Raw genomic sequence first — 25,943 nt, forward strand, 5'->3', positions numbered from 1 at the left:
GGGGCTCTCCCTAAATGTGCCCGGGGGTGCCAGGGGCAGCCACAAGCAAAATGTCCTCCTCTGTGGTGAGAGGGTTGCTAACACTCCTGTTTTTGTTAAAAACTTGATATAAGCACAGAATCTATTTGCAAGCCCAGAGAGCAACGAGAGGAACCCAATGGTCTCTGCGTGAGACGGGAACAGTCGCTCTGGCATTTGCCTTTGTCAGGGAACGGTTCAGAAGATTTAGTGTCCCAAATTGGCACCCTGTTTACTGATCAGCTGCCGCTCTGCCCTTGGCAGTCATCCTTGTGTGCTCTGGGCAAGGGGGAATTTAAGGATAAATTAAAGCAAAATGGAAACCTATTTCCTGCTAAAATTAGCTGTCTTGGTGTTCACCGGGTATCTCCCACAATGATGCACTCTCTCTGGCACCTCGTCCCAGATGCACAGTGCTGTGTGGGGTCAGCCCTCCTTCCTCCCAGCACTCCTCCTCCTCTGTGCCCAGTGGGAGATGCTTCCTGCCTCATGGTTCAGCTGTGCTGGGGACGTGGGCACTGACTGGCTTGTCCCAATACGCAAAGGGACCCTGGAGACCAGGGCCGATAGGTGCTGGGCTCTGCTGCCCTGGGCGGGTGCTGCGGGGCACCAAGGGCCTCCTGGGCACCACAGGCCAAGTGGGAGCTCTGGTGGTGCTGCGGTCCGAACCTGCGTCTCTGATGGGCTGTGCCCAAACCTGCCTCTGGGTACCCCGGCTCCCAGAGGGACACTGCCGAGGTCAAGAGCTCAATTCAAAGTGCAGAGGTGGCAGGTGCCAGGTACTGGTGCTGCTGGGAGTGGAGGTACATCTGGGAATGCAGGGTCACCCGGGCTGGCGCTAGCCAAATCTGTATCACCAGCACAGGTTGTGGTTTTGTCCACTTCTCTTTTTTTGATGCTTTTTTTAATTTAGCAAAGCGATGTTGCAGTGCCTCGTTGCTGCAGTTCCCTGTGCACTCTCATCCTGCAATGCCAGTTTTTCTCTTCTTATTAGCAGAGAGATGGTTTTCCGCCTGCAAGAGGACGAGGCCACAGCCTAGTCGTTGAGCAGTGATGACGGCTGCACCGCTGCCTTGCACACTGAGGTGCTCTTTGCTGGGCAATGCTCTTCCAAAAGGCAGCGCATAACCTCTGAGCTCCCGGCTGACTTCTGGGTGCTGATAGCAATGAAAACAAAATATTTCATCTCAAAGCAGAGAAACTTTCAATGCTGCACTTTAATTAAATTAATAGCCAAAGCAAGGCAGCATGATGCAGTGTAACTTCATCTCTGCAAAGTCTGTTTCTCAGTAAAGTTTAGCATTGATAATTTTGAATTTACTAAGTCCCCTGTATTCAGGAGGCTGCTATAAATATATGACAGAGTAAAGACACTTTCCTTCTTTAAATGAAGGCTAGAAATACTTTTCATCACTACTATTTTAAGCATGGTGATCTAAAAAGCAATTCTGTAAGAGGGAGTTTACTTTGAAGCGATGTCAAGAGTTCCTGAACATTTTTTTGCCGTTCCTTCAAAGAGCTCAATATTTGTTTTTCCTCAGTATGAGTACTTGTTTCTTTTGGAGGAATCTGTTTACACTGAAGTTTACAATTCTGCATGCTTAGAAGACCAGTAATTTTACAGGCTTTAGCTCTAAAAATGCAACCTTCAGCCTTCCAGGAACATCTTCCCCCTGCAATTTGTTACCCTTGCAAAGCACTGGGTCCAGGTACTTCTGAGCCCAACCAATGGATTGTATTGCAGAATGCCAAAGCAGTGAAAATGGAAGACCAGCACCACTCTGTAATAGGCAGGTAGGTATTTTGTGGAAATATTTCCTCCAGATGGTGCAGCTCATTGTAGGGAAATATTTTGCCTGGGAACTGGGAGGATCACCATGAACGGGAGCAGGGCCTGAGCAGGAGGAAAAGCCAGCCCACTGGCACGCTTCAAAGCCAGCACATTTGGCACAGAGGCAACCTTCCCTCTGCTACTTCAAGCCTCTTGCTGAGTGTGCTGACGGCAGAGTGCTGCCTCTTGGAAGCACCTGAGCCAGCGGAGCTGGGGCAGGGGAACAGAAGGGCCATTGCCACCTTCCCACGGGATGCTAGTCGGATCCGGATTTGCCATTCCACAAGCGTTCAGGAATAATGGTTGTGGTAGCTTTCTTAGTAAATCCTTTAACTGTTTAACTTATTCCCCAGAATCCTCATGGGGGCGCAAACATAGCAGAGGGCAGGAAGGTAACCCCAGCGTGCATGTGGTAAACCTTCTTTGGCTCCAGCGCCCGCGTGGGTGCCATGATGGTGCTCGATGCAGCACCTCTTGCTCCCACCTCCCTCTCCGGGTCCTCCCAGCACTGTGCCAGTACAGCATGTTGACAGCTTTCAGAGATTGCCAGCAGGGAAGGGCAGTGCTGTACCGCCACTGCATGAGGCCTGTTGCCATGGGCAGCCTGCAGGAGCTTCTCCTCACGGCAGCGAGTGCCACGGGTCGGCGAGGGGCAAGTGCAGGCCGCTGGGAGGAACTGAGGGGAAGGAGACGGAAGGAGAGGGGAGAAGGGAGGGAAGGGAAGAGGAAAATGTGACAGGAGGAGTGTGTGGTCTGCAGGGAAAGTGCAGTCTGTGACAATGGGGAGTGTAACTTTGATAGCCATGTTCTGCCAGGATAATTCCCTGCCCCAAATAATAATTCTCCAACAAAGACACAGAGGAGCTTTGCAGAGGGAGGTGCCAATTAGGACAATTAACAGTTCCCTTCTGCTGAGGGGATCCTTACACAGCACCCAACGCTCAAGCAAGGTTGGGCTGACCAACTCATTTCAGATTGATTTTTGTGTGTTTTGGAGGCTGCTGCCTCATCCCTGAGCTGCCATGACTGGCAGGCAGGGGGCCAACTCTGCCCAACAGCTCATGGGTGCCCCACAAGGGAAACATGGCTCTGCCCGGCCTGCTGGGCCTTGATGGGCATGGCTGTGGCTCCCAAAGTGGTGGGGACTGGTGTCCCAATACCCGATAGCTGTCACTGCCAGACAAAAATGACCAGCTTCTGAACGTAACTGGGAACACTGCATTGTTGCAAGCCAGGGGCCTATTTTGGGCTAATCTGCGAGATGAGGCAACGCGCTCATTCTTGTGCGGGAAGGATTCCATTGCCGATAAACATCAGTATATCTTTTTTAGCACAGCAAGCTAAGCATAAGAGAAGACAACTATTTATAAATACCCTTAGGGGTAAATATCAAGCAGAGAAACTGTAGGAGTTGAAGGTTAATGCTAGCCTGGGATCAAATGGGTATAAATTAATCATGAATAAGCACAGACTGGAAATGAGAAGACCATTCACAGTAACGTGAGGAGCAAAACCCTGCAGCGATTGGAGAGAGGCCTGAGGAGCTGGCAGAAGGGTTGTGCACCCCAACAGCAGTTTCCGAAGACAGAAAATAGCTTTTTGCTGGGGATCCCTGGGGGTTTGGTGAGCTACCACTGCTTCCCTTGCCTGGGGGTGCCTCCCCTCCCTGGACTGCCGTGTGACACGAGTGCCGGGGGCGAACAGACCGCCTGCTGGTGGGCCAGACCTGTGCTCAGCGATCTTGGTGGAAAACAGGTGTGTACAATTTCTGTTTTGCTAAAGGTGGCTGTGGATGTTGCTGGGACATGTGCCCCATTCACAGGCCAGCTCAGCCTGCTGTCCCACTCACTGACTTGGCAAGCGAGGCTTCTCTCTGCCAAGGGACTGGCTGCAGTGTGTGGGCAAACAGAATACCTAGAAGGTCCAAATAAATAACATGTTCATCTTCTTTCTGCAAGACAGAAGATGCAGTCGTAGGTTGATCGTGTCTTATTTTCCTTATAATGCCTATTTTCCTAATAAATACCTGTCCCTGTGGCATTACAGATGGGCTGAGACAGAAACTGCCCAGCTCTTCTGTTTACTTTATGGATTCCCTCAGTTCCCTGCTGGCAGCTTCAGGCCAGTTTAGACTATTTCTCTCAGCTATATCATGTCACAGTATTTCTGTGGGCTCTCAAGAAACCACCCTGCACTCTCGAGGTCATCCTCCTCTCTTGCTGCTACATAGAGTAAGCCAAGAATATTTAAAGCATGATTTTGCATTATATCAAGCTGCTCTAGAATGCAGTCTGTACTGATTAACAGGTAATTATGAAGACAAGTTTCACACAGTCCCCAAATTACCTGGTATCCAATGCTCAGCTGAAATAAGCTGGTGCCTTGCTAGTGGCCTGCTGACACAGAGCAACAGCAGGCCGGGTCCCTGATGTGCTTTGGGGAATGTGTTGGACAAGACCCATAAAGCTGACAGTGAGGTAGGTGCAGAGTTTTATTATTATTATTATTTATGTATTTATTATTTTAAAATCTGCTGGGAGGTCTGAGATTAGTGTGGGCACCCAGAATGTTGAAGTCAGTGGAGCTAATGATTTAAACCAAACTTACAGCTTTCTTCAGAGCCATTTTACTACTCTGTCAGTTAGTGATGGGAAACAACCCTGGCAGAAGGTTGAAAATGCAGGAGGTGAACATCCGCTGTTTGGAGCTGGAGGCCTCCAGGACAAGGGTTGCCTGCTCCTGTGTGCCTTTCCAGCGGGACCCCATCATATGGGGCAATGTGAAGTACATTGAAGTAATTCAAGTACATTGAATTAATGTGCATTGAAGTACATTGAAGTAATGTGAAGTACATTGAAGTAATTAACAAAATACAGTGTTTCTTGTTCAGCTAGAGTACCTGTAGTAGGAGAAGATTGACAGATGGATTAGCCCACACTTGTCATTCATATTGAGCCCCATTAAAGTACTGAGGTTTTCCTGCCTACTGATCTTGATTTCTATTCTGAGAAAAGATGTTTTTCTGATAGATATTCTGATACCCATTCTCTTTAATAACAGACTGAAAAGTCAGAGGATCTTCAATGAAATAAGACACCAGAAGAATGCTGCAAGTACAGGTATGGTCATGCAATTGTTTCTATTTAGGCTTAACTTAGAAAAGTTTCAGTCTGCTATTAGAATAGCAGACCTGGCTGAACGTCAGGATGTTGTTGGCTAACAGCTGTGTGATACAAAAAGCTCATGTGCTTGTAATTGTATTGCACTGAATAGCACCACAAGAACTTACAACAAAAGTAATAAGCATTAGCCTAACTGTTCCCAAGCAGTTTGTGGGTTTTGGATGACACAGTTTTAGGGTGCTCAACCTGAAGGGTCAGTTTTATGTTTTGCTGAGCCTGTGCCCTTCTAAAAGTCATGTACATCCTTTGATAAGTACCCAGCTGAACATCAGTTATTTCATGGAACGTGAACTCTTTACCCACATAATGTAAGTAAAATCAAAATTTACTGACCAGACAGATAAATGATATGAAAGCCTTGAAAGAACTGATGAAACCTACAGCAATCTATCAAACTATTTAATTACATCTTCACATTGCAAATCAGTGTCTGCTTAGTATGTGGAAAAATCTTTGACAGTCTTTTTATGTTGGCTGAGAAAAGAGTAAACTCAAGTGCATGCTGTGAAACTGTAGCAAACTGCACCACTCTCACCTAAAAACTTTTTGGAAATCCCTTTATGAAATACTGTATTATTTTACTCTTACAGTATTGACTGTAAAAGGTTCTGTGAAAGGCCACTGCTTGACTTTGCGAAGCCCCAACCTGTTGTTTGCACTTTACCACCAGAGATGTTCTTTGGTATTTGATATTTATATAAAAATGAAACTCCTCATTCTTGAATTTGGTAGATTCTCATAGGTCTGTTTTTCTCAAATTCTGCCGTTTTCTGATATAATTTTCAGCAGTAAAAACAGACCTTTGGTATCAATTGAATTGATTTTTTTTCCAGCAAATTAACTCTTCCCTATTTTCTTTTGTGACCCTCTCTTCTACAGTCCCTATATTTGAATAGCAGTTGACAAGAGCAGGGGTGCTAGTCCCCACTCCTCTTCCCTCTGATGGATTTCTCAGTTAGTTCCCTAACTGATCAAGTTACTTTAAAAGCAATTTGAGCTGCCTGAAGAGCCACGTTCTTTGGCTCCCAGGCTCTTCCTCTCAGGACTTACACGACCCCTTTTATGGGGAGGAAAAAACCTTACCTATGTACACTATCTGAACATTGCATGTGTTAAATTTCCAGGATAAACAACTTTTTGAGTGTTAAGTTGAAGAACACTCTTTGAGGCTACTGGGCTGGCTTAACATCTTATCAGCAAGATGCTTGGACCATGGGACGCAACTGAGCAGCATGCACTGAAGCAGTCCCAGCTGTCCTGCCCAGGTTCCCACATGTGTACAGCACAGGGAAAGTGAGGAGCTGCAAGCTGAAGGGCTGCAAAGGAGGAAGGAGAATACGGTAAGTCTGCAGCATAGGAGGCAAGGACCTGGCAGGTGAAAGATGCTTCGAGCATCCCTGGGACCAAAGAGGTGATGTCCTCCCCTGTGCTAGGTGCTGCACAAAGGGGAGAAAAGCACACTGTGCTTTCAGCCAACATCTATGTAAAAAGAAGTAGGGTTCTCTGGAGAAAAAGGCTGTAAATCTAAAAGTAGTTCTGGTGGTGGCTAGCCATGGTGCGTGCTGTGTTTCTAAAAAGGTCTGTTGTCTGCTGCTCTGATTTTGAGGAGCCGTAATGGTATAGGGAGAAGGGAGTCCAGGCATGAGAGAGTTTACACACAAAGCCATGGGATTAAAGAGTGAAGGACAGAGGGAAAAGATGCCCAGATAAGTAAATAAGATCACAGGTAGAAGAGGAGGCCTGGAGCTGACAAGAGGGCGAGAAGTGGGGCAATAAGCAGGAGCTGGGTGTTGCACTGTTTTAGAAAGGAGACTAGAAAGCGATGATGATGAAGATAGTACCCGAATAAATTTTTAAGGGCAAGAGAGCCTGTCGCAAAAAGTGCAGAGGGAACAGCATTAGAAAAGGCAACTGCGGCTTGTGGTGTGTAAGGAGGTGCAGAGAGACAGGGCCTTTTCAAATAGAGGACATCAGAGGGGGTTGTTCAGTCACTTCCTGTCTTTCGTTGTGCTCCAGGAATTTTCCTTGGATAATAATTTTCCAACTTTCAAATGTTTTCGCCATGTTAATGGTATTTTTAAGGTCAAACAAACCAAGTAGTGAACAACATCAGACTTTTTGAAGACAAGCACATGATTGCTGTAAATGACAAAGCAAAAGAGAATAGCATGAGAATGACAGATCATAATTCTGACAGCAATTTGTGATGTCTGGATTATCACATGTGATGTCTGGGTACAACACAAAGCAGTTTTTCTATTTATTTCTTTAAAGCCATCTGTTTTTTTCACGTGTTCTCTGAAATTCCTTCATCTGCCCAGTGCCAGAGCTGACCCTTGTTGACTGTGGTATGCTTTCACTCAATAGGTTTGCTCCCAGAAAAGCCCACTCCCTCTCCCTCAGTGCAGAAAACAGCACGACTGATGTTATTCCAAGGTTAAAAGTTTCTTACTTACATACACAGAAAGAGAGCACTTTTCCGTGGTACTACAAATGATTAAAATAAAGCACCAGTTACTCAGCAAGTCAAAGGATGTTCATGAGTGGTGTTCCATCAAATGGGGGGATACAGACCTGATACCACAGCAGTATCCACACCATGAAATATCTAGGGTATTTCCTGGAACGGAAAATCCTTCTGAACACCACTTGGGGCATCAGAAAGGTGCAGTAAATGCTAAAGATTATAATTTGTTCTCAAGTTCCCAGATTTGCATGTTACTGTAGCAAAGCCTAATCTTTTGAATTCCTAATAATGGAGAGCTTTTTCCAGAAAAAAAAAAAAAAAAACGCATAATACATGAAGTCTAAGAACGATAATTAGGACTTCTCAGATTTAAACACCGTGCAAAGATCTTTCGTTAGATCCATACAATACGTGTGATTTAGGTGCTATATAATGCAGATAAGGCTAGGCATAACTGGTATCAATGGGACTACAAATCAAGAGTGTCTGCTTTCATAACTGCACTAAGATCATCAAATAAGAGGTAAAAGGTGGTCTGAAAAAGTAAGAGAGAAGCAAATATATTACCAATATTAGAACAGAAAGTGCAGGTAGCTAAGGAATACCTTTACTGACTTTGCAAAGCTGAATTTGAATAAACTGTCACCTGAATCATGGAGTGAATCATGGAGTAAATCAGGCTATCCTGATCTGCTTTTGATCTATCGCTCCATTTTATATCAACAATTGATATGTTGATACTAGTGGAAATTATTTCCCACGTTCACTGGCATATTTCAGAACCAGTTCCAGTGATCCACTGTGAGACCGGTATTATCAGTGTGCTGCCATCAACACCCAGAGTAGGTGCACAGCAGAAAGCAGTAAAATTCCCAGGAGAAGAACTGGCAGGGAAAGAAAAATCTCATTTTCTGCTTTCCATTTACAGCCTAAAATAGCTAGTCTGCTGGGAGCAGTAGTTCTTTGCAAAAACAGCGATTATGAAGACTATGGTCTTTTTTACTTTCTGCCAGTGTTGCAGCACACACCGTATACTTGCAAGATATTTTTAGTCACAAATGCTGCCAGGCAGAAACATAGAGGAGTTAATCACATGTAGCAAATTAAACAATAGCAAAAAAGCTTGCAGGATTGGGGGGCTGCAGCAGCAGAATGTTATGTTACCCTTTCTAGCCCAACTTCCTAAATGCAATTGGATTGGGGGATTCTGGGCAGGGTAAAGGCAAAAGGCAGTGGTAGTTATTGACCTGGATCAAGTAGCCTCCATATATACCTGCAGTCACCAAACCGAGGCAGGCCAAAATCTGTCTACATTCAGATTATTGTCAGAATGAAAGCACTCGTGTAGTTAAATTTGTGACTTTGCAGGTGATGAGCTGCTGTGTGCCCCAGCAGAGGTGGGTGATGCAGGAGCGAGCAGCTCCTCGAGCACAGCCATCAGCACAGCAGAGACAGAAAGGCACCTTCTTGTTCCCTTCAGGGGACACGGAAATCTATTGGTCCTGGTAACCTTATGTCTGAAAACGTAGTAAGAGTAAAATGAAATTGTAGTCATTGGTTATTGTTAAGTCATAGCAAACTATTTTGGCTCAATTTATACTGAGATTTATGGCAAATGGCATTTATTGGAATGAACACATCACTGTTCTAAATGAAACCCTTTCTTTCATTAGCTCAAAGGAGCTTGTAAAATCCTTTATTGTGACTAAAATTTTGTGTAATGTTGGATATCATCTACCCAAAGATTGTGCCATAATGTTTATTTACAGCATTAACATCTTAAGTTTTGTGTTGGTTTTTTTTTTGTTTGTTTTGTTTTGTTTTGAAGTGAAGCAGTAGGGCTCAAGTGGACTCCTTCACATCTGTTATCCCTGTGAAAAATAGCATGTGCCTTTTCAGGAACTAAATTAGGAAGTAAATACGGAATCAGGAAGACAGGTATAAGGAGTTAAGGAGGTCTGAATGCTGACTGCACACCTGCTGTGCCATGGGCACAGAACACGTTTCAGCCACCCCTCTGTCCTGAGCAGAAAATACCTGCCAGTGTCACGGTGTGTGGTGGCTGGCCTCCTGTTGGGCTGGGAAGGAGGGACAACAGGCAGTCTTAGGAGGAGGATGCCCAAAGTGTGTTTTGTAATCTTCCAAGGGGAAAGTAAATCACTGCTTACTTTATTACCATGAGCCTTTCCTCTCCAGTGACAGGACCGAAAGAGAGGCTGGAGAAGAAGCAGTTTACTCAAGTCTCCACAGTGCAGAGGCTGAAAAAATGCACCAAATTTAAGACCAATTTTGCATCTCTTCTGGAAAGGCAAACCTTTTCCTCTCTAACGGGAAGATGTAAAGAGGATTATGATGGCAATATCCTTCCTCAGGCAGGTTTTTTTTTTTTTTTCTGACAAGAGAGGTCTTTTGTAATAAGTAACTGCTCTTTGTTATGAACCAGCCTTTGTCAGTGACCACAGGACTGCAGGGACACAAAATAGATGCTATCTGCCCAAAACAGCTCACAGTCATTGACAATCATTTTGTTTTCTTTACTGGGTAAAAGCAAGAAAATGGCTTTTAAATTAGATGTTGAACCCCTTCCAGAATTGCAATATAAGATACTGAATCAATCCTTCTTCTTACAGTTACCTCCTACTCCACAAGCTCCTACTACCATAAAAATTGCTCGTTGCAAACTGAGCTGAGTGAGTAATTTGCAGTTTCATATTTGTTTGATAACTTTTTCCTCTTCCTCTTTTCATTATTTGTCCATGAGCAGATAGATGTTCCTAAATCTTTTTTTTTTTTTGAAAACATATGCTCTAATCGTTCTGCAAGTAATTCTCCCTGTAAGTCATTTGTGAGCAATTTGTTGAGAAGTGTTCAAACATTTGTCCTAATTCTGCTCGCCCTATATGAACTTGCATCACATGGTGTCTGCTCCTCAGCTCCATCAACACATCAAAAGAGCTGGGTTTCTGTTGAGTCTTTTCACTGGGAAAAATCACACTTCTAAAGCCCCTTCCTAGAAAACTTGCATAGAAAGCAAGAATTATTCAAAAATGATTTCAGATTTAGGCACGCACATTCACTGAGAGGTTCACAGTTTACCAGCATCTGTAATGTTCACACCAGCTATAAGACAGCTTTTCCAGCCCTAAAGAGATCATCATTCGCACACTTCACAACTGGGATCTGCTCCTAGCCAGAGCTTTTGTTGCATTCCAGTTCATTCCAATTTGTCTCACAAAGCATCCCTTGTGTGTGATGAGGCCTTCAGTGGCATATAAAGTGGTTGGGTTCCAAAGTATGACTGATATCATGCACAATTTCACCACTCAAAAATTATTTAATCCCCAGAAATAATTACAGTGTTCTACTGGTTATTGTTGCATCTTAATGAAAAATAACTCTATCAAAATGCTAGCTGAAGGGTCTGATCCAGACCCTGCTGAAGTCAGTGGAAAGCCTTCTGAATTATCTGCCACTGAATAGACAGAGGAAACTCTGCTTCTCAGACTGTAAAACAGCATCTCTTCAGATAAAAGTTTAAAAGAATTCACTGTTCAGAGGGCTTTGGGTATTTAATGTGTCTCCTCTTAAAAAGAAAGTACTGGAATGCATATGCAGTATTGAAAAGGAGGTAAAAAAATCGAACGCCGAGTGCCAACCTTAACTGGAGCAAGAATTTCAAACCCAAGGTTTGCAGCTTGCCTGAAATGTTTCCTTTAAAGATGTTTGTAGAATAAGGGTCTTGGCTCTTGCTGGTATGCAGCAAAAATGCTGCACTAGTGTTTTAGATAATGTAAACAATTGCTGCAACTTGTCACCCAGGTACTTCATGATTTTAAATAGAAGAAATAGAAATGAAAAAGTCATGAAATCTGTGGATGATATCTGTGATTTTAACCAGGTCACGTATGGGCATCTTTTCCCTGATTCCTTGTGAAGGGTCCACTCCATGAAAATACGAAATCCTTGGGGAAAAAAAAAAAAAAATCCACATATAAATACTGAAGAATGCAAGTCATAAAGCAATTCACATTTTTTCCAGGTAGGAATTTTGCAAAGGGAGGTTCTGTTTTCATTTCAAACTGACTTATTCTGAAATTATCTTTAAATTTGTCAGTGCAGACAGGCCTTAGTGCACCTTATTAATGTTCCTGAGCTACATCATCTGAGATGGACTGAAATTTGAACTGTTGGTGCTGATAAGTAATGCTTGGGATTCATTTATTCCATTCCATTTCGTATGCTGCTGAAATAAGCTGTTGATGCCAAGCGTCAAAATTCCCTGGACCTGACTTTTACAAAACCAGTTGAGCCCTGTCTAGAACTCAAGCATCGAGTCTTTGGGAAAAATAGTGTGCAGGGAAATTCAGAAGCCTGAGTGTCAATTTCTTTTCAAAAGTCGCAGCAGTATTCTCACTCTTTTCCAGACATGATGAGCACATAACAGCAGCGCCAGGCGGCACACGGCTCTGCAGCAAGGCGTCGAGCGAGAGGCAGCAGCTGTTAGTGAGCCGTGGCAAACGCCACGCGTTCACGTTCGCAGCCCAGGTGGCTGCTCGCAGGATGCAGCAGCAGCAAACCCATCCGCTGGGGCAGGAGCACCAGGCAGCGTGCTGGAGCTCGGCACAGAGCCGTGTCCAGAGGCTGTTGTGAACCGCGAGCGTGCTGGCTGCAACACAGCAAGTAAAATCACATTGAGACATTCAAACAAGATCGTTACGTTGTGTGAATGTGCATCTTGGTTTTGTGGTGTAGTTGTAAGAAGCCAGCGTAGTAACAGGAAAATAACCCAATGCAGTTCACGCCCTGCTGTGTCACGTTGCTGGCCATTCTGAGCATGAATTTTCATCAATGTACTCATAAATCACGTGCCTTAAGACAGGGAGATTATCGTGAAGCTGAATAATACTAACTTGCACTTCAAAGAGATACCTACTTTTTCTTCTACACAGAGCAGAATAGCTCATAGGTTGCTTCCTTGTATGCTGAAGTTAAATTTTACATCTTCAACATCAGCAAATCTATCAGTTTCTATTAAGTTACTTAAATACCCAGAGTAGTGTTGTGCCCACTGCCTAGCAAGTATTTTATGCTCAGGATGCCTCATGCATCAGTTTAAAGGCTGATGCCACTGTTTTAGAAGCCAGGCATACAAATTCCTGTGCCACTTGACATGCACAGTATTCCTCTTTCTGCAGAAAGCGAATCTCAAGTGTAATAGAATCTTTTAATTTAGTTTTAATTCAGTTGATGCTGAATCAAGTAAAACACAACTAACTCAGAGATGCAGCATATTTCTTTGCACTTTTCACCATTAGCTGATTTTTTTACAGTGCCTAAGTTACACAACTTCACATTTGGTATTCTGAACTTAATGAATTTTAGGGCAAAGAAGTTGTCACGTGCTGCCACGTTTTTTTTAAAGCTTTGTAGAAGATGGATTCTTTTCATGCATTCTTTTATCTATAATTATTACACAAACACATCGTATTATACATGACAGGAAAATGTTGCTATACTAAAAGTGCCCAACCTGTCTTAATTTTTGAATCTGCATAGTTAACTCCATTTATATCGCTGAAAGGGCAGCGGTCCAAAACATAAATAACTTGAGCTCAAAAACAAGCGTTGCCACGCCGAACAGAAGGGACCTGTGACGACTCTTGAAACACCAGGGCTGGGTGCAGGGCCACGCAGCTCCATCCCCATGGCTCACCTCCACCACAGTGAAACGCGTTGTTAGATCCCACTGAGCTGTGCTCTGCTTTGCTGGGCCAAGTGTGGGAAATAACACAAACAGAGTACACAGTGCACCACGCACCCTCGTTCTCCAGAGCAGGTATAATCTCTGTAATTACACTACAACCGCCTGGCAAATACCATGTAAATACATAGCAATTGCATGTTCCTACAGCTTACTTGTTAATTATGCATTGTTACTAACAAGTTCAAAGATAAATTATCATAGCACTTGCAGCACTTAGATGCTTGCAAAGCTCCTAAGCCATGTAATAATGGAATTCATACTGTTAAACGGTCGGCTTTGTTGCTTTTCCATTGGAATGGGGAAGGGAAGCAACGCGCCTCTCACGCCCGAAGGCCCATAGCTGGAGCGCGTCCTTCTTACTGCTGCAGCAGAAGTATGCTTAAGTACAAAGTAAGATGAAACTTCTACCTATAAGGAAATCTGTATGAATTAAAAAAAATAATTTCCATTAACAGATCACTTTGCAAATTCCGTTTAGTAATCCTCCTAAGCAAATGCTGTATCTAAAATCACTGGCACTTGCATGCAGTAGAACTAATACTGTTTTTCTGACCCAGTATTTAATCTTGCATGGGATAAAAATGAAAGGAAAACCTCATTCCACTGATGTCACTGGCAAAACTTCTATTGATTTCAGGGAGGGCAGGGTTCTACTCAGGCAGCTTACTTGTAAATGGCTTCTTGAAATAGCTTATATTATATTCTGGCAGAAATAGATCACCATGTAAGGCCACTTTACAGCCCGTGCTGGCTCTTCTGTGAGACGCACTGCAGTATTTTAGACTACAACTTCTAACTTTTAATAGGTATTTTAATAGTATTCAATAAAGTAAAATTAGCTCTATAAACATTGCTCTTCTCCAAAGCAAAGCTTCCCTGTAAGATATGACTCTGTAATGGTCTGTTCACCTGTTTATAACAACCCTTATAACCCATGCAAAATCACTTTGGGTTTTTTGGTTGGTTGGTTAATTAGTTGTTTGGTTTTCTTCTCAATTTTATTATTTTTATATTGATTTTCAATCTGAAAGGTGATGTTGATTTTTCTGACAATTTTGTCTTGTAGTTGTTGATCTGTTTCTTCTAGAAATGACTCTCACTGCCAGGAGGTGCAGAAGTTAGTACTCAGATACTCAGTTCAGTACCAGCAGAAGCCCAAAGCCAGCAGTTGTTCCCTGTTACATACAAAGCCCATACGTAGAGGTGGCAGCCCCGCTGTAACCGGCTGTGTGGAGCCGTAGACCCAAGTGGCCCCAGCACACAAAGCTGGCACTGAGGCAGGGCAGCACTGGGTGCCCACAGGCACCCATGCCAGGACATGGGCTGAGCTTTTAGTTCGGGCAGAAGTCTAGGAATGATGGGCGAATTTGTAGTAGAGACTCCTTAGTGACGAAGGGTCGAGGGAGCTGGGGGAGAGAGCAGGAGAGCTTGCAGGGAGGCAGAGAAAGCAAGAGGGTGGTGTTCCAGTCTGATTTGAAAGAGCTACTAAAAGGAGAGAGCCCAACATGCCAAAGAGAGATTGCATTTCAGCAGGAAGAGGATAGCTGGCAATGTGAAAAGCAGATTTTAAGGTTAAGAAGGAGAGCAAGGAAAGGGACGAGAACTGGTTTATAGAAGCCAAACAGGAACAGAATGAGATTAGATCACTGCAGCTATGTGTAATATGTTGGAGTGCTTTATTATCTGTTGTGCTCTTTAATTGTGAGTATAAGACAGACGACGATTTCTAAAACAAAGTATGTACTTATTTAAGTTTATTGGCTCTCCTGTGGAAAATAACTTCATATGCAGAATGATTGTTGTTTTAAATGGATTCATTTTTATGTAACTTGCATTAACTTTAAATAAAAGGGAGCCAAGCATTTCCAGTATTACAGAGCAGGCAGAATAACGGAGCCCTGCTGCGGAAGTCAATAGCTCCTTTGAAAACAGTATCCTTGTTCAGATGGAATTGCCTTGCTGTCATCTTCCTTTTCGCTCCCTCCACAATCCTACACTGGAGCCTGAAGTGTTTATAGGTTTTCCTAGATACTAAATATCTTCCTAATACAAACTGAACATCGGTGAACTTTTTAAATTCCATGGGGCTGATCTTGTTCCTCCTGAAATCTACTGCGAGGTTCTTGCTGCCCACAGGGGTATCAGAAGAGGTTTGACCAGCCCAGATGTGAGCTTGAAATTCTCCCAACGAGTAAGGCCTAGGTATACTGACTGAAAGAGAGACTCATTAATAAATATCTTAGGAGAACATGGTTCCTTTGAAAAGCTAATTATTTTGATAGTTACTCATTCCCCCCCAAAAAAGTCTAATCAATGAGAGAACAAATTAAAAATTAGGAGTCTCACAAAAACAGACAGCAGAGTACTGCATTCAAGAGGACAGCCACCAATTAAGAGAAATGTCAACAACTCAAGTGGCAGCAACTTCAAAAGGGAAATCTTTTGCTCATTTTCGTATGCATTCTTCATAAGCAACATCAAGAAGTGTAACATGCTAATAGCTAATAACACTCAGAATAAGATTCACTAATTTACTAACTGAATAATTTAGTGCATATCAAAGGAATGATTTTCTCATTTCATTCCTTTTTTAGATCTAACACTAAGCTGGGTATTATCAAGTAGATGAAACAGCACAGATTACAAATCATCACTGAAATAGTCATTTTAGAATTGAGGTTGTTTTTTTCTGTTGAATGCTTCTTTTGGTTTTAAGAAATCATGTTCATTTTTTTCTCGTTATAATCCAGATTGCAAAACAAAAACAAACAAACAAATATCTGGAAGCTTTCTTTGTGGAAACGAGACATTTCACCAAAAAAAAATGCGCCTCATGGAGACGGATCTGTTATGATGCTAAACTTTGGGTGAAAATTTTGGGGACCAGGGCGAGAGCCAGACCCCTGTCTCAGGTGAGCCAATAATGTGGTGCTGGGGAGATGCACCCGAGGTGGGGGAGCCGGGGCTCTCCTGGTGCAGAGGACTCTCCTGGGAATGGTGCGGGGTGGGTTTGATTCCTGCAGGGACCGGCAGGCGACTGCCCTGGTACCCCAGCAGCATGTACCAGGCTCCTGCGGTGCCCCCAGCGCGGGGGCGGGCAGGCTGCTGGAACCACGGGCTTTGTGGCAGATGGAGCAACATTTGCAATTGGGAAAAAAACACTCTCATGCTGCCAAAATATTAACAAGGGGCTTCCTCAGAAATAGTCTGCCACAGCCATTGATACGTGTAAATTCCTTATGTAAATACAACTTCCTCCAATTAAAAAGGTACAATTTCAGCAGGCTGACTGAGGGTGAGGACCTCTCTGCACTGTTTTCTTTCTCTCCAGCAAAATCCTTCACGTCGAGTCACAAGTTTTCAGCGCTGCAACAGCTCACAGATATAACTTGTGGTAGCTGCAGTGAGACAGCAGCGAGCAATGCTGGTTTGTACGGCGGTACCTGACTTGGCTGTGCTCGGTCAGGTAGCAGGCTTGGCAGCAATGGCACGGTGTGAAATCAAACAGGGAATGGATTCTTTTGTGTGTGGGGGTTTTTGTTTTTTGTTGTTTTTTTTTTTGGAGTAATATATCTCTCTTTGTGCATGCCCAGGTTCCTTACATTGCGGGAAAAACAACCAGAGTTTCCTGACCTTCCTTTATAACACCCATTATTTTACATAGCTTTATAATGTTCTTTGTTAATTTCCTTTTAGAAACAAACTCTCCTATTCCTTTTAGGTTCAGCGTATACGCGACATCAAAGCATTTCAGTGAATTCTTCATTCCATTTACATGCCAGCTCTCTGGTGATGGAGTCAGACATATTGTGGTAGTCCTGCAAGCCGTAAAGCCATCCAGCTTCTCTGCCACTGCTGCAGTTCTTATTGCTGTAAGTACTGACCAGTGGGGGACTGATCCTCAAACATCAAAAAACCTTCCTTTGATGACCTACTGTTTTAAAGAGGGCAATAGGACCAGCATGCTTTCTCCTTAAAGATTAAAAAGACAGCCATTGTCCGTGTGCTAAGAAGGAACCAATAATTATTTTCAACTTCAATTTGTTCTGTGCATTGTGAAAAAAAAGCTGAATAATTCTATTCTTATTTAGGAGAAGACTGCAAGGGAAAGAAATAATCTGATATATTTTAGAGACTTTTCTAAAGAACAGGCTGTTACAGTGCAGTGTCCCACACCAATGAAAACCTTTTCTCCAGTATTGTCAGTTGTGCCTAGTTCTCCACCAAGTATATTGTCATGGATATTTGCACTAAACTGAGAGTTATCCAGCATGATACTTCTGAGAATTCAGATTAGCCTCAGTACTGAGCTAAGGAAGGCAGTCTGCATCATAGTGATATTATGATTGCTCTGAAACAGCGACGTATCACATATCTGTGTTTTCATTCTGCCAGAGACATATTTTCAGAAAGGCAGTTTCTGATGACATGTTTGGGCAAATGATGCCTTATCTGCATGTTTTTTTATGTATCATCCTGATCTGGTAACTTGAATGCCATAAGGAGAAAGCTATGTTAATTGCACATGTTTCTAAGTTAGCACAGTCCAAGACACATGCCTCAAAACTATGTGCCTCAGAAAGTTTGGTCACTTATTTGAGAAGCTGGAGATGTTCTGCCTCTGTTAGAGGAATCTCAGAACTTTTTTATAACAAGAATCTTCAGGCATGATAATCTTAGCCTTGTGGATATTATATATTTCTCCTGCCTAAAAATAAAAACCACTAAGTATATGAACTGCTACTGTAAATACAAGCACGAGTAAAAGCGTTCTTCTGTTGCCAGACTCCTCCTCCCACTTGATTTCAGCAGTCAGCAAAAATACTTATTCAGTATTAAGCTACAGAAAAGAATTGTTGACCCTGGTATAATGGAGAGCTAAGATAAAGTCAAGTCAATGGAGTTTGCTTCAGCTTGCAACATTTCAAATAAAGCTTCTACATTTGTTTGGCTCTTAAAAATTAAACTATATAGAAAATATTGGTTAAAAGCAAAAATGCAGGTAGTCTACAAACGTTTTTCATAAAGTAATTTTCATTGAGATGGTCACAGTTGAGCTAGCATTATTTGCTGCTAATTTAGGTTTCATTCTAAATAGTGTATGTTAACAAACTTGGACCACTTAATGCTAAGTGCTTTACATTTTTCTCTTTAATTAAATTTTGCCAAAGAACCATGTTACGTAAGCATGTGCCCATACGAAGAGCACACTCTCAGAGCCTGGGTAGAGTTCAGGTGCCCTTGCAGCAACTAGTGAATTCCTACTGATCTCACTTGAGACAGGATTTTACTCTTTACCCTGTACTTTTTTTCTATATATGGGTCATAAAAGTTATCTTGTTACTTAATACACAGGTTCTTGGGTACATTATTCTAAGAAACTTATTTTAATGAGCTCCAGGCTGTCATTTACCATTTCTGTTATTAGATAAAAACAAGCCTTACTTCAGAGTTCAAACATGTATATTCCAGCAATTACAAACATATTAGAAACTAGACAACAGATGCCAGTTTAGATAAGTTTCTAGTCCATGGATGGAGGTAGGCATTTGCTGCAATAATCTGCAGTTTTACTGCAGAATTCGAGAATTGCCTGGAGAGAGCTCTGGGAGAATTGTGTACAATTTAGGGGGTTCTTTCAACTGTACAGTAATCTGTTACAGGTGGTTCGGACATGGAAGTGGCATAAAAATCAAGAAAATTTTGAATAATTTTTAAGGTCATTAGTATAAGATCTAGGCATAACAATTTACCTTTGATTCTGAGATATTTTTCACCAGTGTGAGACGAAACACGTTGAAGTGGGCGACGCAGACTGATTCTGCAGTTCTTCCACGTGCCCAAATTTGTGCAGGGTTGTGCAGCACTCTTCTTTTCCACAGGCAGCATGGCTCTCAGGAGTGTGGTGCAGCGGGGACCGGACAGTGACGTGGCTGCCTGGGCTCAGGATGCTCACCTTGGCCAAAGCATCACATCACACAGGTGCCAGGTTTCGACTCCCCATGCAGCTCTTGCCATGTGGGCACAGCGGCCTAAGAACGTATTGGGAACCACGTGCAGTAAGGATGCTATGCAGCCATGCCAAACTCTGGGGTTTGATGTTTGAGTTTTGGTAAAAAAGAAAAAGGAAAATGAGGGCTGCTCTGGGACAGCCCTGCTCAGAAGTGATGGCTGGGGTGAGGTGTTGACACCATGGCTCTGCAGGATGCTGTTGTCATATGGCTGCAGGAACAGAGCAGGCTGGCTGAGCACTGCTCATCTACCTCAGTGCAAAGTTACTCTCCTAATGGATATTTTTTTCAGAGTTACTAAGATGTTACCTAGTTACCATAGCCTGGTAACCATTTAGACAGATCGGGGCTTTTCCTTACCACCAGGTAGGCAAGTGACCCTCACTGAGTCGGTCGGTCCAGTGACACTGAAACCACCCAGCTGCAAACCAGAGTGAGACTCCATAAGAAATTTATTTGAAGCGTTCAGAGGAACACTGCGGTATGAGATGAGTTATGATTAGTCTTGACAATGCTACTTCAATTTAAAATATGCTTAACTGGTTTAAAAATAAAACTTCAGCCTCCCTTCCACTGCAACCCAGTCCTGAAGCTATTTCAGCGCGTGTTGCCCATCCCATGCCTTATTTTCTGATTCGGCTGCGAGGTTACTATTAATAGCCCAGAAGCTGGGGGTAGGAAGTGTGACTACCGAGTTCTGCAAACAGTTTTATGTGCGCGCGCTTCTCGGCTGTGGGCGAGTGGTGCCAGCCCGCCCGTGTGCCGCCGGGGTCAGCCCTGGCCACGCTGGACCACCCATCCCTCCCCGCGCGCGTTGCTAAGAGACCTGCTCTCCTCCGCTGAGCTTCGTGGAGAGGAGCACATCAAAGACACCCACAGCCCCGAATGGTTTTATAAATGAATTTAAAGAGACACTCTCCCGTGCTGTGTTATGTGGGGGGGAGATCAAAAGTTGCTCTATGTGCGGTGAGCAGCCGGAGAATTGAACTGGCTTCTTCTGGAAAATAAAAATGCTCTCGTTACTGAGAACCATGTTGTATTTTCTTTTTTTTTTTTTGCTTTTTTTTCAGAACTAGACTACAAATTTATGCTAATTAATGTTTTCAGTTTTATGGCAGGCAAGACATTGAACGCAGGCCAGGTTGCGTGTTTGTACGACTTTCAAAAGTAAGGTTTTCTGTCATCAAGTGACAAGCTGTTTTTGATCAACTCTCTTCATCTCTGAAAATATTTCATTCTCTAAATTTTAATTGCTTTTCTGACTTACATTGAAGTTGAGGAAATCACAGGGTAAACATCAAGTGAAACATCTTTAAAAGAATAAATTATGAGAAAATAATCCGAGTAAATCGATATTTGTTCTGTCAGGCTGAAAAGCTAAGACACAAATATCTCAGACCTTTCTGAAAAGAATGAAAACCAAATGAAAAAATCTTTAATTAAAAAAATCTGGGTGTATATATATATATGTTTAAACATTACCTCTTGCCAGACTAGCACTTACCTGGCATCTGCACAGCTCTTCTATTCTGCACAGGCTGTGGGGTCTAAGAGCACACTGGCAGCTCAGGCGAGCATTTTCTGAAACAGAAAAGGCAGGAATTATTTGCTTATCTACTTGGTTTCAAACACCATCAACATGTGGTAAAAAGGGAAGAAAAAAAAAAAACAGCAATGAGTAAGAAAGTGCAAGACTTTCATTTTCAAAGACACCATGGTTGCACAGCCTTGGGAAAAGTGAGAGGAACCCAAATAACGTGCTAACAGTACTGCCCGAGCAAGCCAGACAGATCATTTGCATGGGAAGCAAAACTCCCAGGTCAAATGGCTGCAAAAAAGGTGTCTTGAAAATCACATGTAAAATTCTTTCCATGTGCGTATCTCGTTGTTTTGTGACCAGCCACCCTAGCCACATAAGCGAACGTCTCCCTTAAAGAAGTTTCAGGGGCTCGTTCACACAAGCAGGTGCTCATGCAACTGCAGGCAGAAAAATCTCTGGCTTCAGGTGCAGTGTGTACCCATATTATCTCCTCTCCTTGCAGTGTGCCTGGTGGCTGAGCAGAGCTCGCTTCTCGCTCTCTGCCTGTGCCTGCAGTCTCGCATAAATCTGAGGGTAGATTAGTGAAACCTAATACACTCCAGGACTGTAAAGGGATTAATCTCACATAAATCTTCACCAAAAAAAAAAAGGCATTAGTATTTATTTACATGTGTTTTATTTTCCAGTGAGGAAAAAGCCTCCTTTTTTTCCTGCATCAGTAAAAGTCTCTTCAAAATTCAAACGGCTTAGACTTTGCATTTAAAATCCCTTGCGCTACAGTTAACCTATATTCTAGAGCTCAAATAAAAAACTAAAAGCATGTATTTTATATTCTAGAGCTCAAATAAAAAACTAAAAGTATGTATTTTAGAAAAGAGCTTAGCTAACTTTTCTATTTCATTACCAGATACCTATTACAGGGGCAAGATGTGTACTGTCTTCTCACTGATAGACTGTTTTATGTATAAACATCTTGACCACCACTATGTTGTCAGCGGTTAGTAGATTCAGTGCGTTTTGGCTGAATTTCTGAAGGGGAAAACTGTGACTTGCACTCTAAATATTTTTTCTGGAGAATGGATTCCTCAACAAACTATGGGCATCTTGTACAAAATACCAGCAAACATTCCAAGAGGAGCACAGCACTGCCAACTCACCAGCCTTGGAAACCAAAATCTGGGTGACCCACGGGTTCCCTCCATACCACCACCTGCTCCACACGGGTGCACGGCCACGCAGGCTGGGAAAGAAACGATGCCTGCTGCGAGCAGATGCGCTTACTGATTGCTACTGGCGTTTATGGCAAGCTTGTTTCAGGATCCTGACCGAGTTTTGTCTGAGATCCACTTCGATCAAGCTTGCGTTTAAGGTAAAATGTTGTGCAGCAGGGATGTCCTGAGAAGTTTAGTTAAAAGTTGTTACTATCATATTTTATTAATATGTGTAGAATTTTGGTTAATGAATGCAAATAATTTTTAATCTCTGCTCCTTATTTATTTCCAGGATACTCTAAAACACCCACGGGAGTGTGGCAGGCAGATCACGGCTGGGAGCAGGCAGGGCAGAGGCTGGGGTGAGGAGCAAGAAGCCATGGTTTTGGAAGCTGGGAAGGCGCTGAAGGCCATTGTGAATGTTAATAACGTTATTTCATGTTTTTACAGTGCTTTGGGTGCTTAAAGCACCGCATAGACTACTAGTAATTAGTGATCTGGATGTTTCTGAAATGATCAGCAGTATCATTTAAATTGTCATTAAAATACAATTAGCAGCCTTTTGAACTGAGCGCTGTAGTTCAGAGCAGTCTAATTGGTGGCTTGTGGGGCAGATCGGACAGCGGGAGGAGGCTGGCTGCTTCTCCTCGCCTCTCACTGTGCCTGCCCCAGGAGCAGCAGCTGTACCCCTCAACACGGAGAGCCCTGATGGGGCTGGAGGGGCAACGGCACAAAGCACCCCTTGTGTGCAGCCCACTGCACTGAAACCCAGGGATTTCTTAGAGCTCACTGAACTCTGCGTGCAGATTCAAGCAGGTGCTGCTCCACTGCTTTATACTGAATATTTCAAAACAATTCAACTTTTCTGTTTTTTGTATTTTTGTTTTGTTTTGTTTTTACTTGACTTTCCGAGCACTTGGCTTTTTGCAGCAGCAAAAGCTGCTGTGGCAAGGTTTGTAGGGGTGAAATTCTGGAGCCTATGGGCAGTAGGTGGTGAGACCAACAGCTGAACCACCTGCATCCTTCGGGAGAAGGGATGACGCTCTGGCAGTGTATTGGCACGCGCCTGGCTAAGACGAAGAGTTGTGTTATTGTAGCAGACTGAAAGCGAAGGTCTGGCTTGGATGGTGTTCCTAAACCTGGCATCCCTACCGCACGTTTAGGTAGCTAAATCTGTCACTCACATGCTTTAGATACTTGTGTTAATTGCATAAATGTCAACAAAAAATGGCATGTTTTTAAAGTGTTAGAAGTGTAAATAGCTGCTCTTCTGAAATGGCCCCAGTATATATTTTTAGCTTCCACAATCTCTTCTGAATATGCCACTTGCAAATGTATCGTATTTCTTGTAGTATCTAGCTATAGTAATGTATTAGTAGCTATAATACTACTGATTCTCCTGCATAAAGCACTGTAGAATATACTTTAAATACTGGCTTTTTGTATGTCTCACACAAGTATTCATTAATACCAAGGGAACAGCATGCTACTGTTCCAGGTTTTCTAAGAACCAGTGCTATCGCTCTCCACCAGCTCCTGTTGCCAGCTTCACAATGCCTTTATTATTTATGCTTTTACTCTTGAAAATTCAAATTTAGAACTGAAAATTTTCATGCTTTTGTTTTTTTAAAAAATAATTAAAGCAGGCAAATGGACCTGATGTAATCTGCATAGCGTGTGCCATGGCTGTGAAAGCGCCACTTGTTCTCTGAAAGGAGGAATTCTTCCAGCCGGCATCCCTTGCCCCCTCCTCTGCGCGGCCGCCTTTCCCATACACTCAGGACTCGCTGCCAGTCACTGGTGTGCCCTTTAAGTCTGCTGGAGCAATATTGTCATTCGCGGGATGTCTGTGTAGAGCCTCGCAGGTTTCCCTCAAAGTACAACCTGAAGTTTCACGTTTTGCTGTTCTGCTGGGGCAGCGGTTGCTCTGCTGAAGTTCCATCCTGTCTCCGGAGTGGGGCCTGGCCTTGCCCCATTGATCAGTCTTCACACAGCAGCTTTCAGAGGTCTCTTCCTCCTCTGCCATTCACATAACAAGTGGCATGTTTTCAGGTATGTCCCACCACAAAGGACTGGAATGTTGGCCTAGCATGTTTTACCAATGTTTGAATGGGCTAAAGAAAGTATTTGGAAAGCAGCAGATGCCTTTGGAAAGGAGGGAAAGAGAAAAAAAAATAGACTTGATGGGGATGTTAAGAGGTCAGCTGGCCCAAGACAACAGAAAAAAGTGCAACTCAGAAGTCGGTGCCAACAAGCAGCCGTGTAATCCCTGCCTAGGCAGATAACCAAGCTCCTCCAGATCCCTCTGCTGTTATGCCCTGCCTCCTTCTCTCTCTGCCTTAGCCGTTCTGTACAAGAACTGTAAATTGTTGTCTGGATCATTCAGACAAAATTACCCTTCCTAAACCTGCCTTCTTCAGGCACACAGAATAGGTATTGTCTCAGGAGGATCAACAGACCAGGTACTACAGAATGCGATGTCGGGCGCTCCAGGCGAGCACTTTGCTAGCATTTTGCATGGGCAGTTGCTGACGCTGAGCTAACAGCCCATCTGCTGGGCAATGGACACCCCCAGAACACAGGGAAACAACTGGATTGCTCCCATTACAGGAATAACGGAGCTGATAGCAAAATGAAGATGCCAAGTGAAATTGCCAAATATATGGAGATACTGAAAAATCCATAGGTGTCTTCGGTGGGCCTCTGCCCCAGTGTCAACCCATTCGGATGTGCTTCCTCTTCATGGGAAGGTATCGGGGACAGCATATGGAAAACACTGAATACACAAGAACCTGGGAAGATTTAGCGATTTGGGAAGGGGATGCAATTCTTAAATACTTTATTGCGATTTACAAAGGGACAGAAATGTGAGAAAATCCATAAAGAATTAACTAGGAATCAACAGTGTTTGTCTTGACAGTAAAGGAAGAAGGATGAAATAAAAGTTTACTACAAAATGGCTTTTGACTAAGAGTGAAAAATGTAATGAGGAAGAATGCACTTTGGATAAATCTGCATTTTGTTAAGGTAAATGAAAAAGCAAGTGTCAGTAGGAGGGAAAAAAACAAGACTTCTTCCTGCATGGTCACTGCTAGTGCACATTTGCATGAAGCAAGTGCACATTTGCATGAGACAAGCACAAGGACAGCAGACTTCCTGAGCATCAGAACAGCATCAGCATCTTAGATGGCAAAGAAGATGTAGGATTTACTGTCAACTTTCATGAAACACTAAGGGTCTATTTGGCCAGCTGGTAGGGGAGAATGAAAAACAAAAAATCAGTGAAGTGCAGTTCCTTGTGCCTCTCTTGTAGTCCTTGCTAGCAATTCTCAGAGTCTTAAGCTAAAAGAGACAGAGTACGTGAAAAAGGCAGGAAGCCTACATGAGCAATACAGGATTACTGAAAAGCAAATTCAGATGCTGCAAAATGCAGTTGATGCAGTTCACAGCTCTCAGTGAGAATGTCCAAAAGAAGATCGTTCTCCTGAGCACCAGCCTCCTACCCCAGTTCCATGTTGTAGCAAACCAGAGAGGATATGCACACAGCCACAGAAAAGGCTTGATACCAGTGAAAAGATGCAAGTCATATTCACCAGGTAGTAATGCAACCAGTTTCTTGCAAGTGTAAGTTCTGCTGGAAGTTGAATTTTAAATTAAGTTGAAATGTTAGACTGCAGGAGTGTTTGATGTATTAGAGTAGATCAGTAGAAACTAAAAATTTTGGCAAAGTGCTTTGCAAAGAGGAAGTTTTATAAAAGAAACTATGAGAATTGGTATTACCTGATTATTGCTGGAAGAATAATATTCCTACTTGTAGACTAAGAAAATATTTAACTGTTCACAATAAATCTGTTTAAGGTGAACAATCACCGATGGGTTTCTGCAATCATGTCTTGCTGAAAATGGAAGAAGTTCCAGA

The 25,943-nt window shown here is 43.1% G+C and overlaps 1 protein-coding gene across 1 annotated transcript; it reads left to right on the top strand.

The window, feature by feature from the left end:
- LOC310880328 (uncharacterized protein) lies at positions 1–24,985 on the top strand. The gene is made up of 8 exons (XM_083796005.1): positions 1–1,812; positions 4,910–4,968; positions 10,129–10,188; positions 11,923–12,178; positions 16,013–16,174; positions 16,984–17,134; positions 19,145–22,182; positions 22,317–24,985. The coding sequence occupies exons 1-4, from the start codon at positions 1,616–1,618 to the stop codon at positions 11,937–11,939; spliced, it is 333 nt and encodes a 110-aa protein (XP_083652131.1). The 5' UTR covers positions 1–1,615; the 3' UTR covers positions 11,940–12,178; positions 16,013–16,174; positions 16,984–17,134; positions 19,145–22,182; positions 22,317–24,985.
- Positions 24,986–25,943: the final 958 nt, after the last annotated feature.

Source organism: Anser anser (assembly GCF_964211835.1).
Source record: "Anser anser genome assembly, chromosome: 12".
Taxonomy (NCBI): domain Eukaryota; kingdom Metazoa; phylum Chordata; class Aves; order Anseriformes; family Anatidae; genus Anser; species Anser anser.

Excerpts from the sequence above, each read along its gene's own strand:
- LOC310880328 (XM_083796005.1), top strand. The coding sequence starts at position 1,616 with ATGCTTAGAAGACCAGTAATTTTACAGGCTTTAGCTCTAAAAATGCAA. Across the intron at positions 1,813-4,909 it reads CACCACTCTGTAATAGGCAG|ACTGAAAAGTCAGAGGATCT; the intron begins GTAGGTATTTTG and ends CTTTAATAACAG. Across the intron at positions 4,969-10,128 it reads GAAGAATGCTGCAAGTACAG|TTACCTCCTACTCCACAAGC; the intron begins GTATGGTCATGC and ends TTCTTCTTACAG.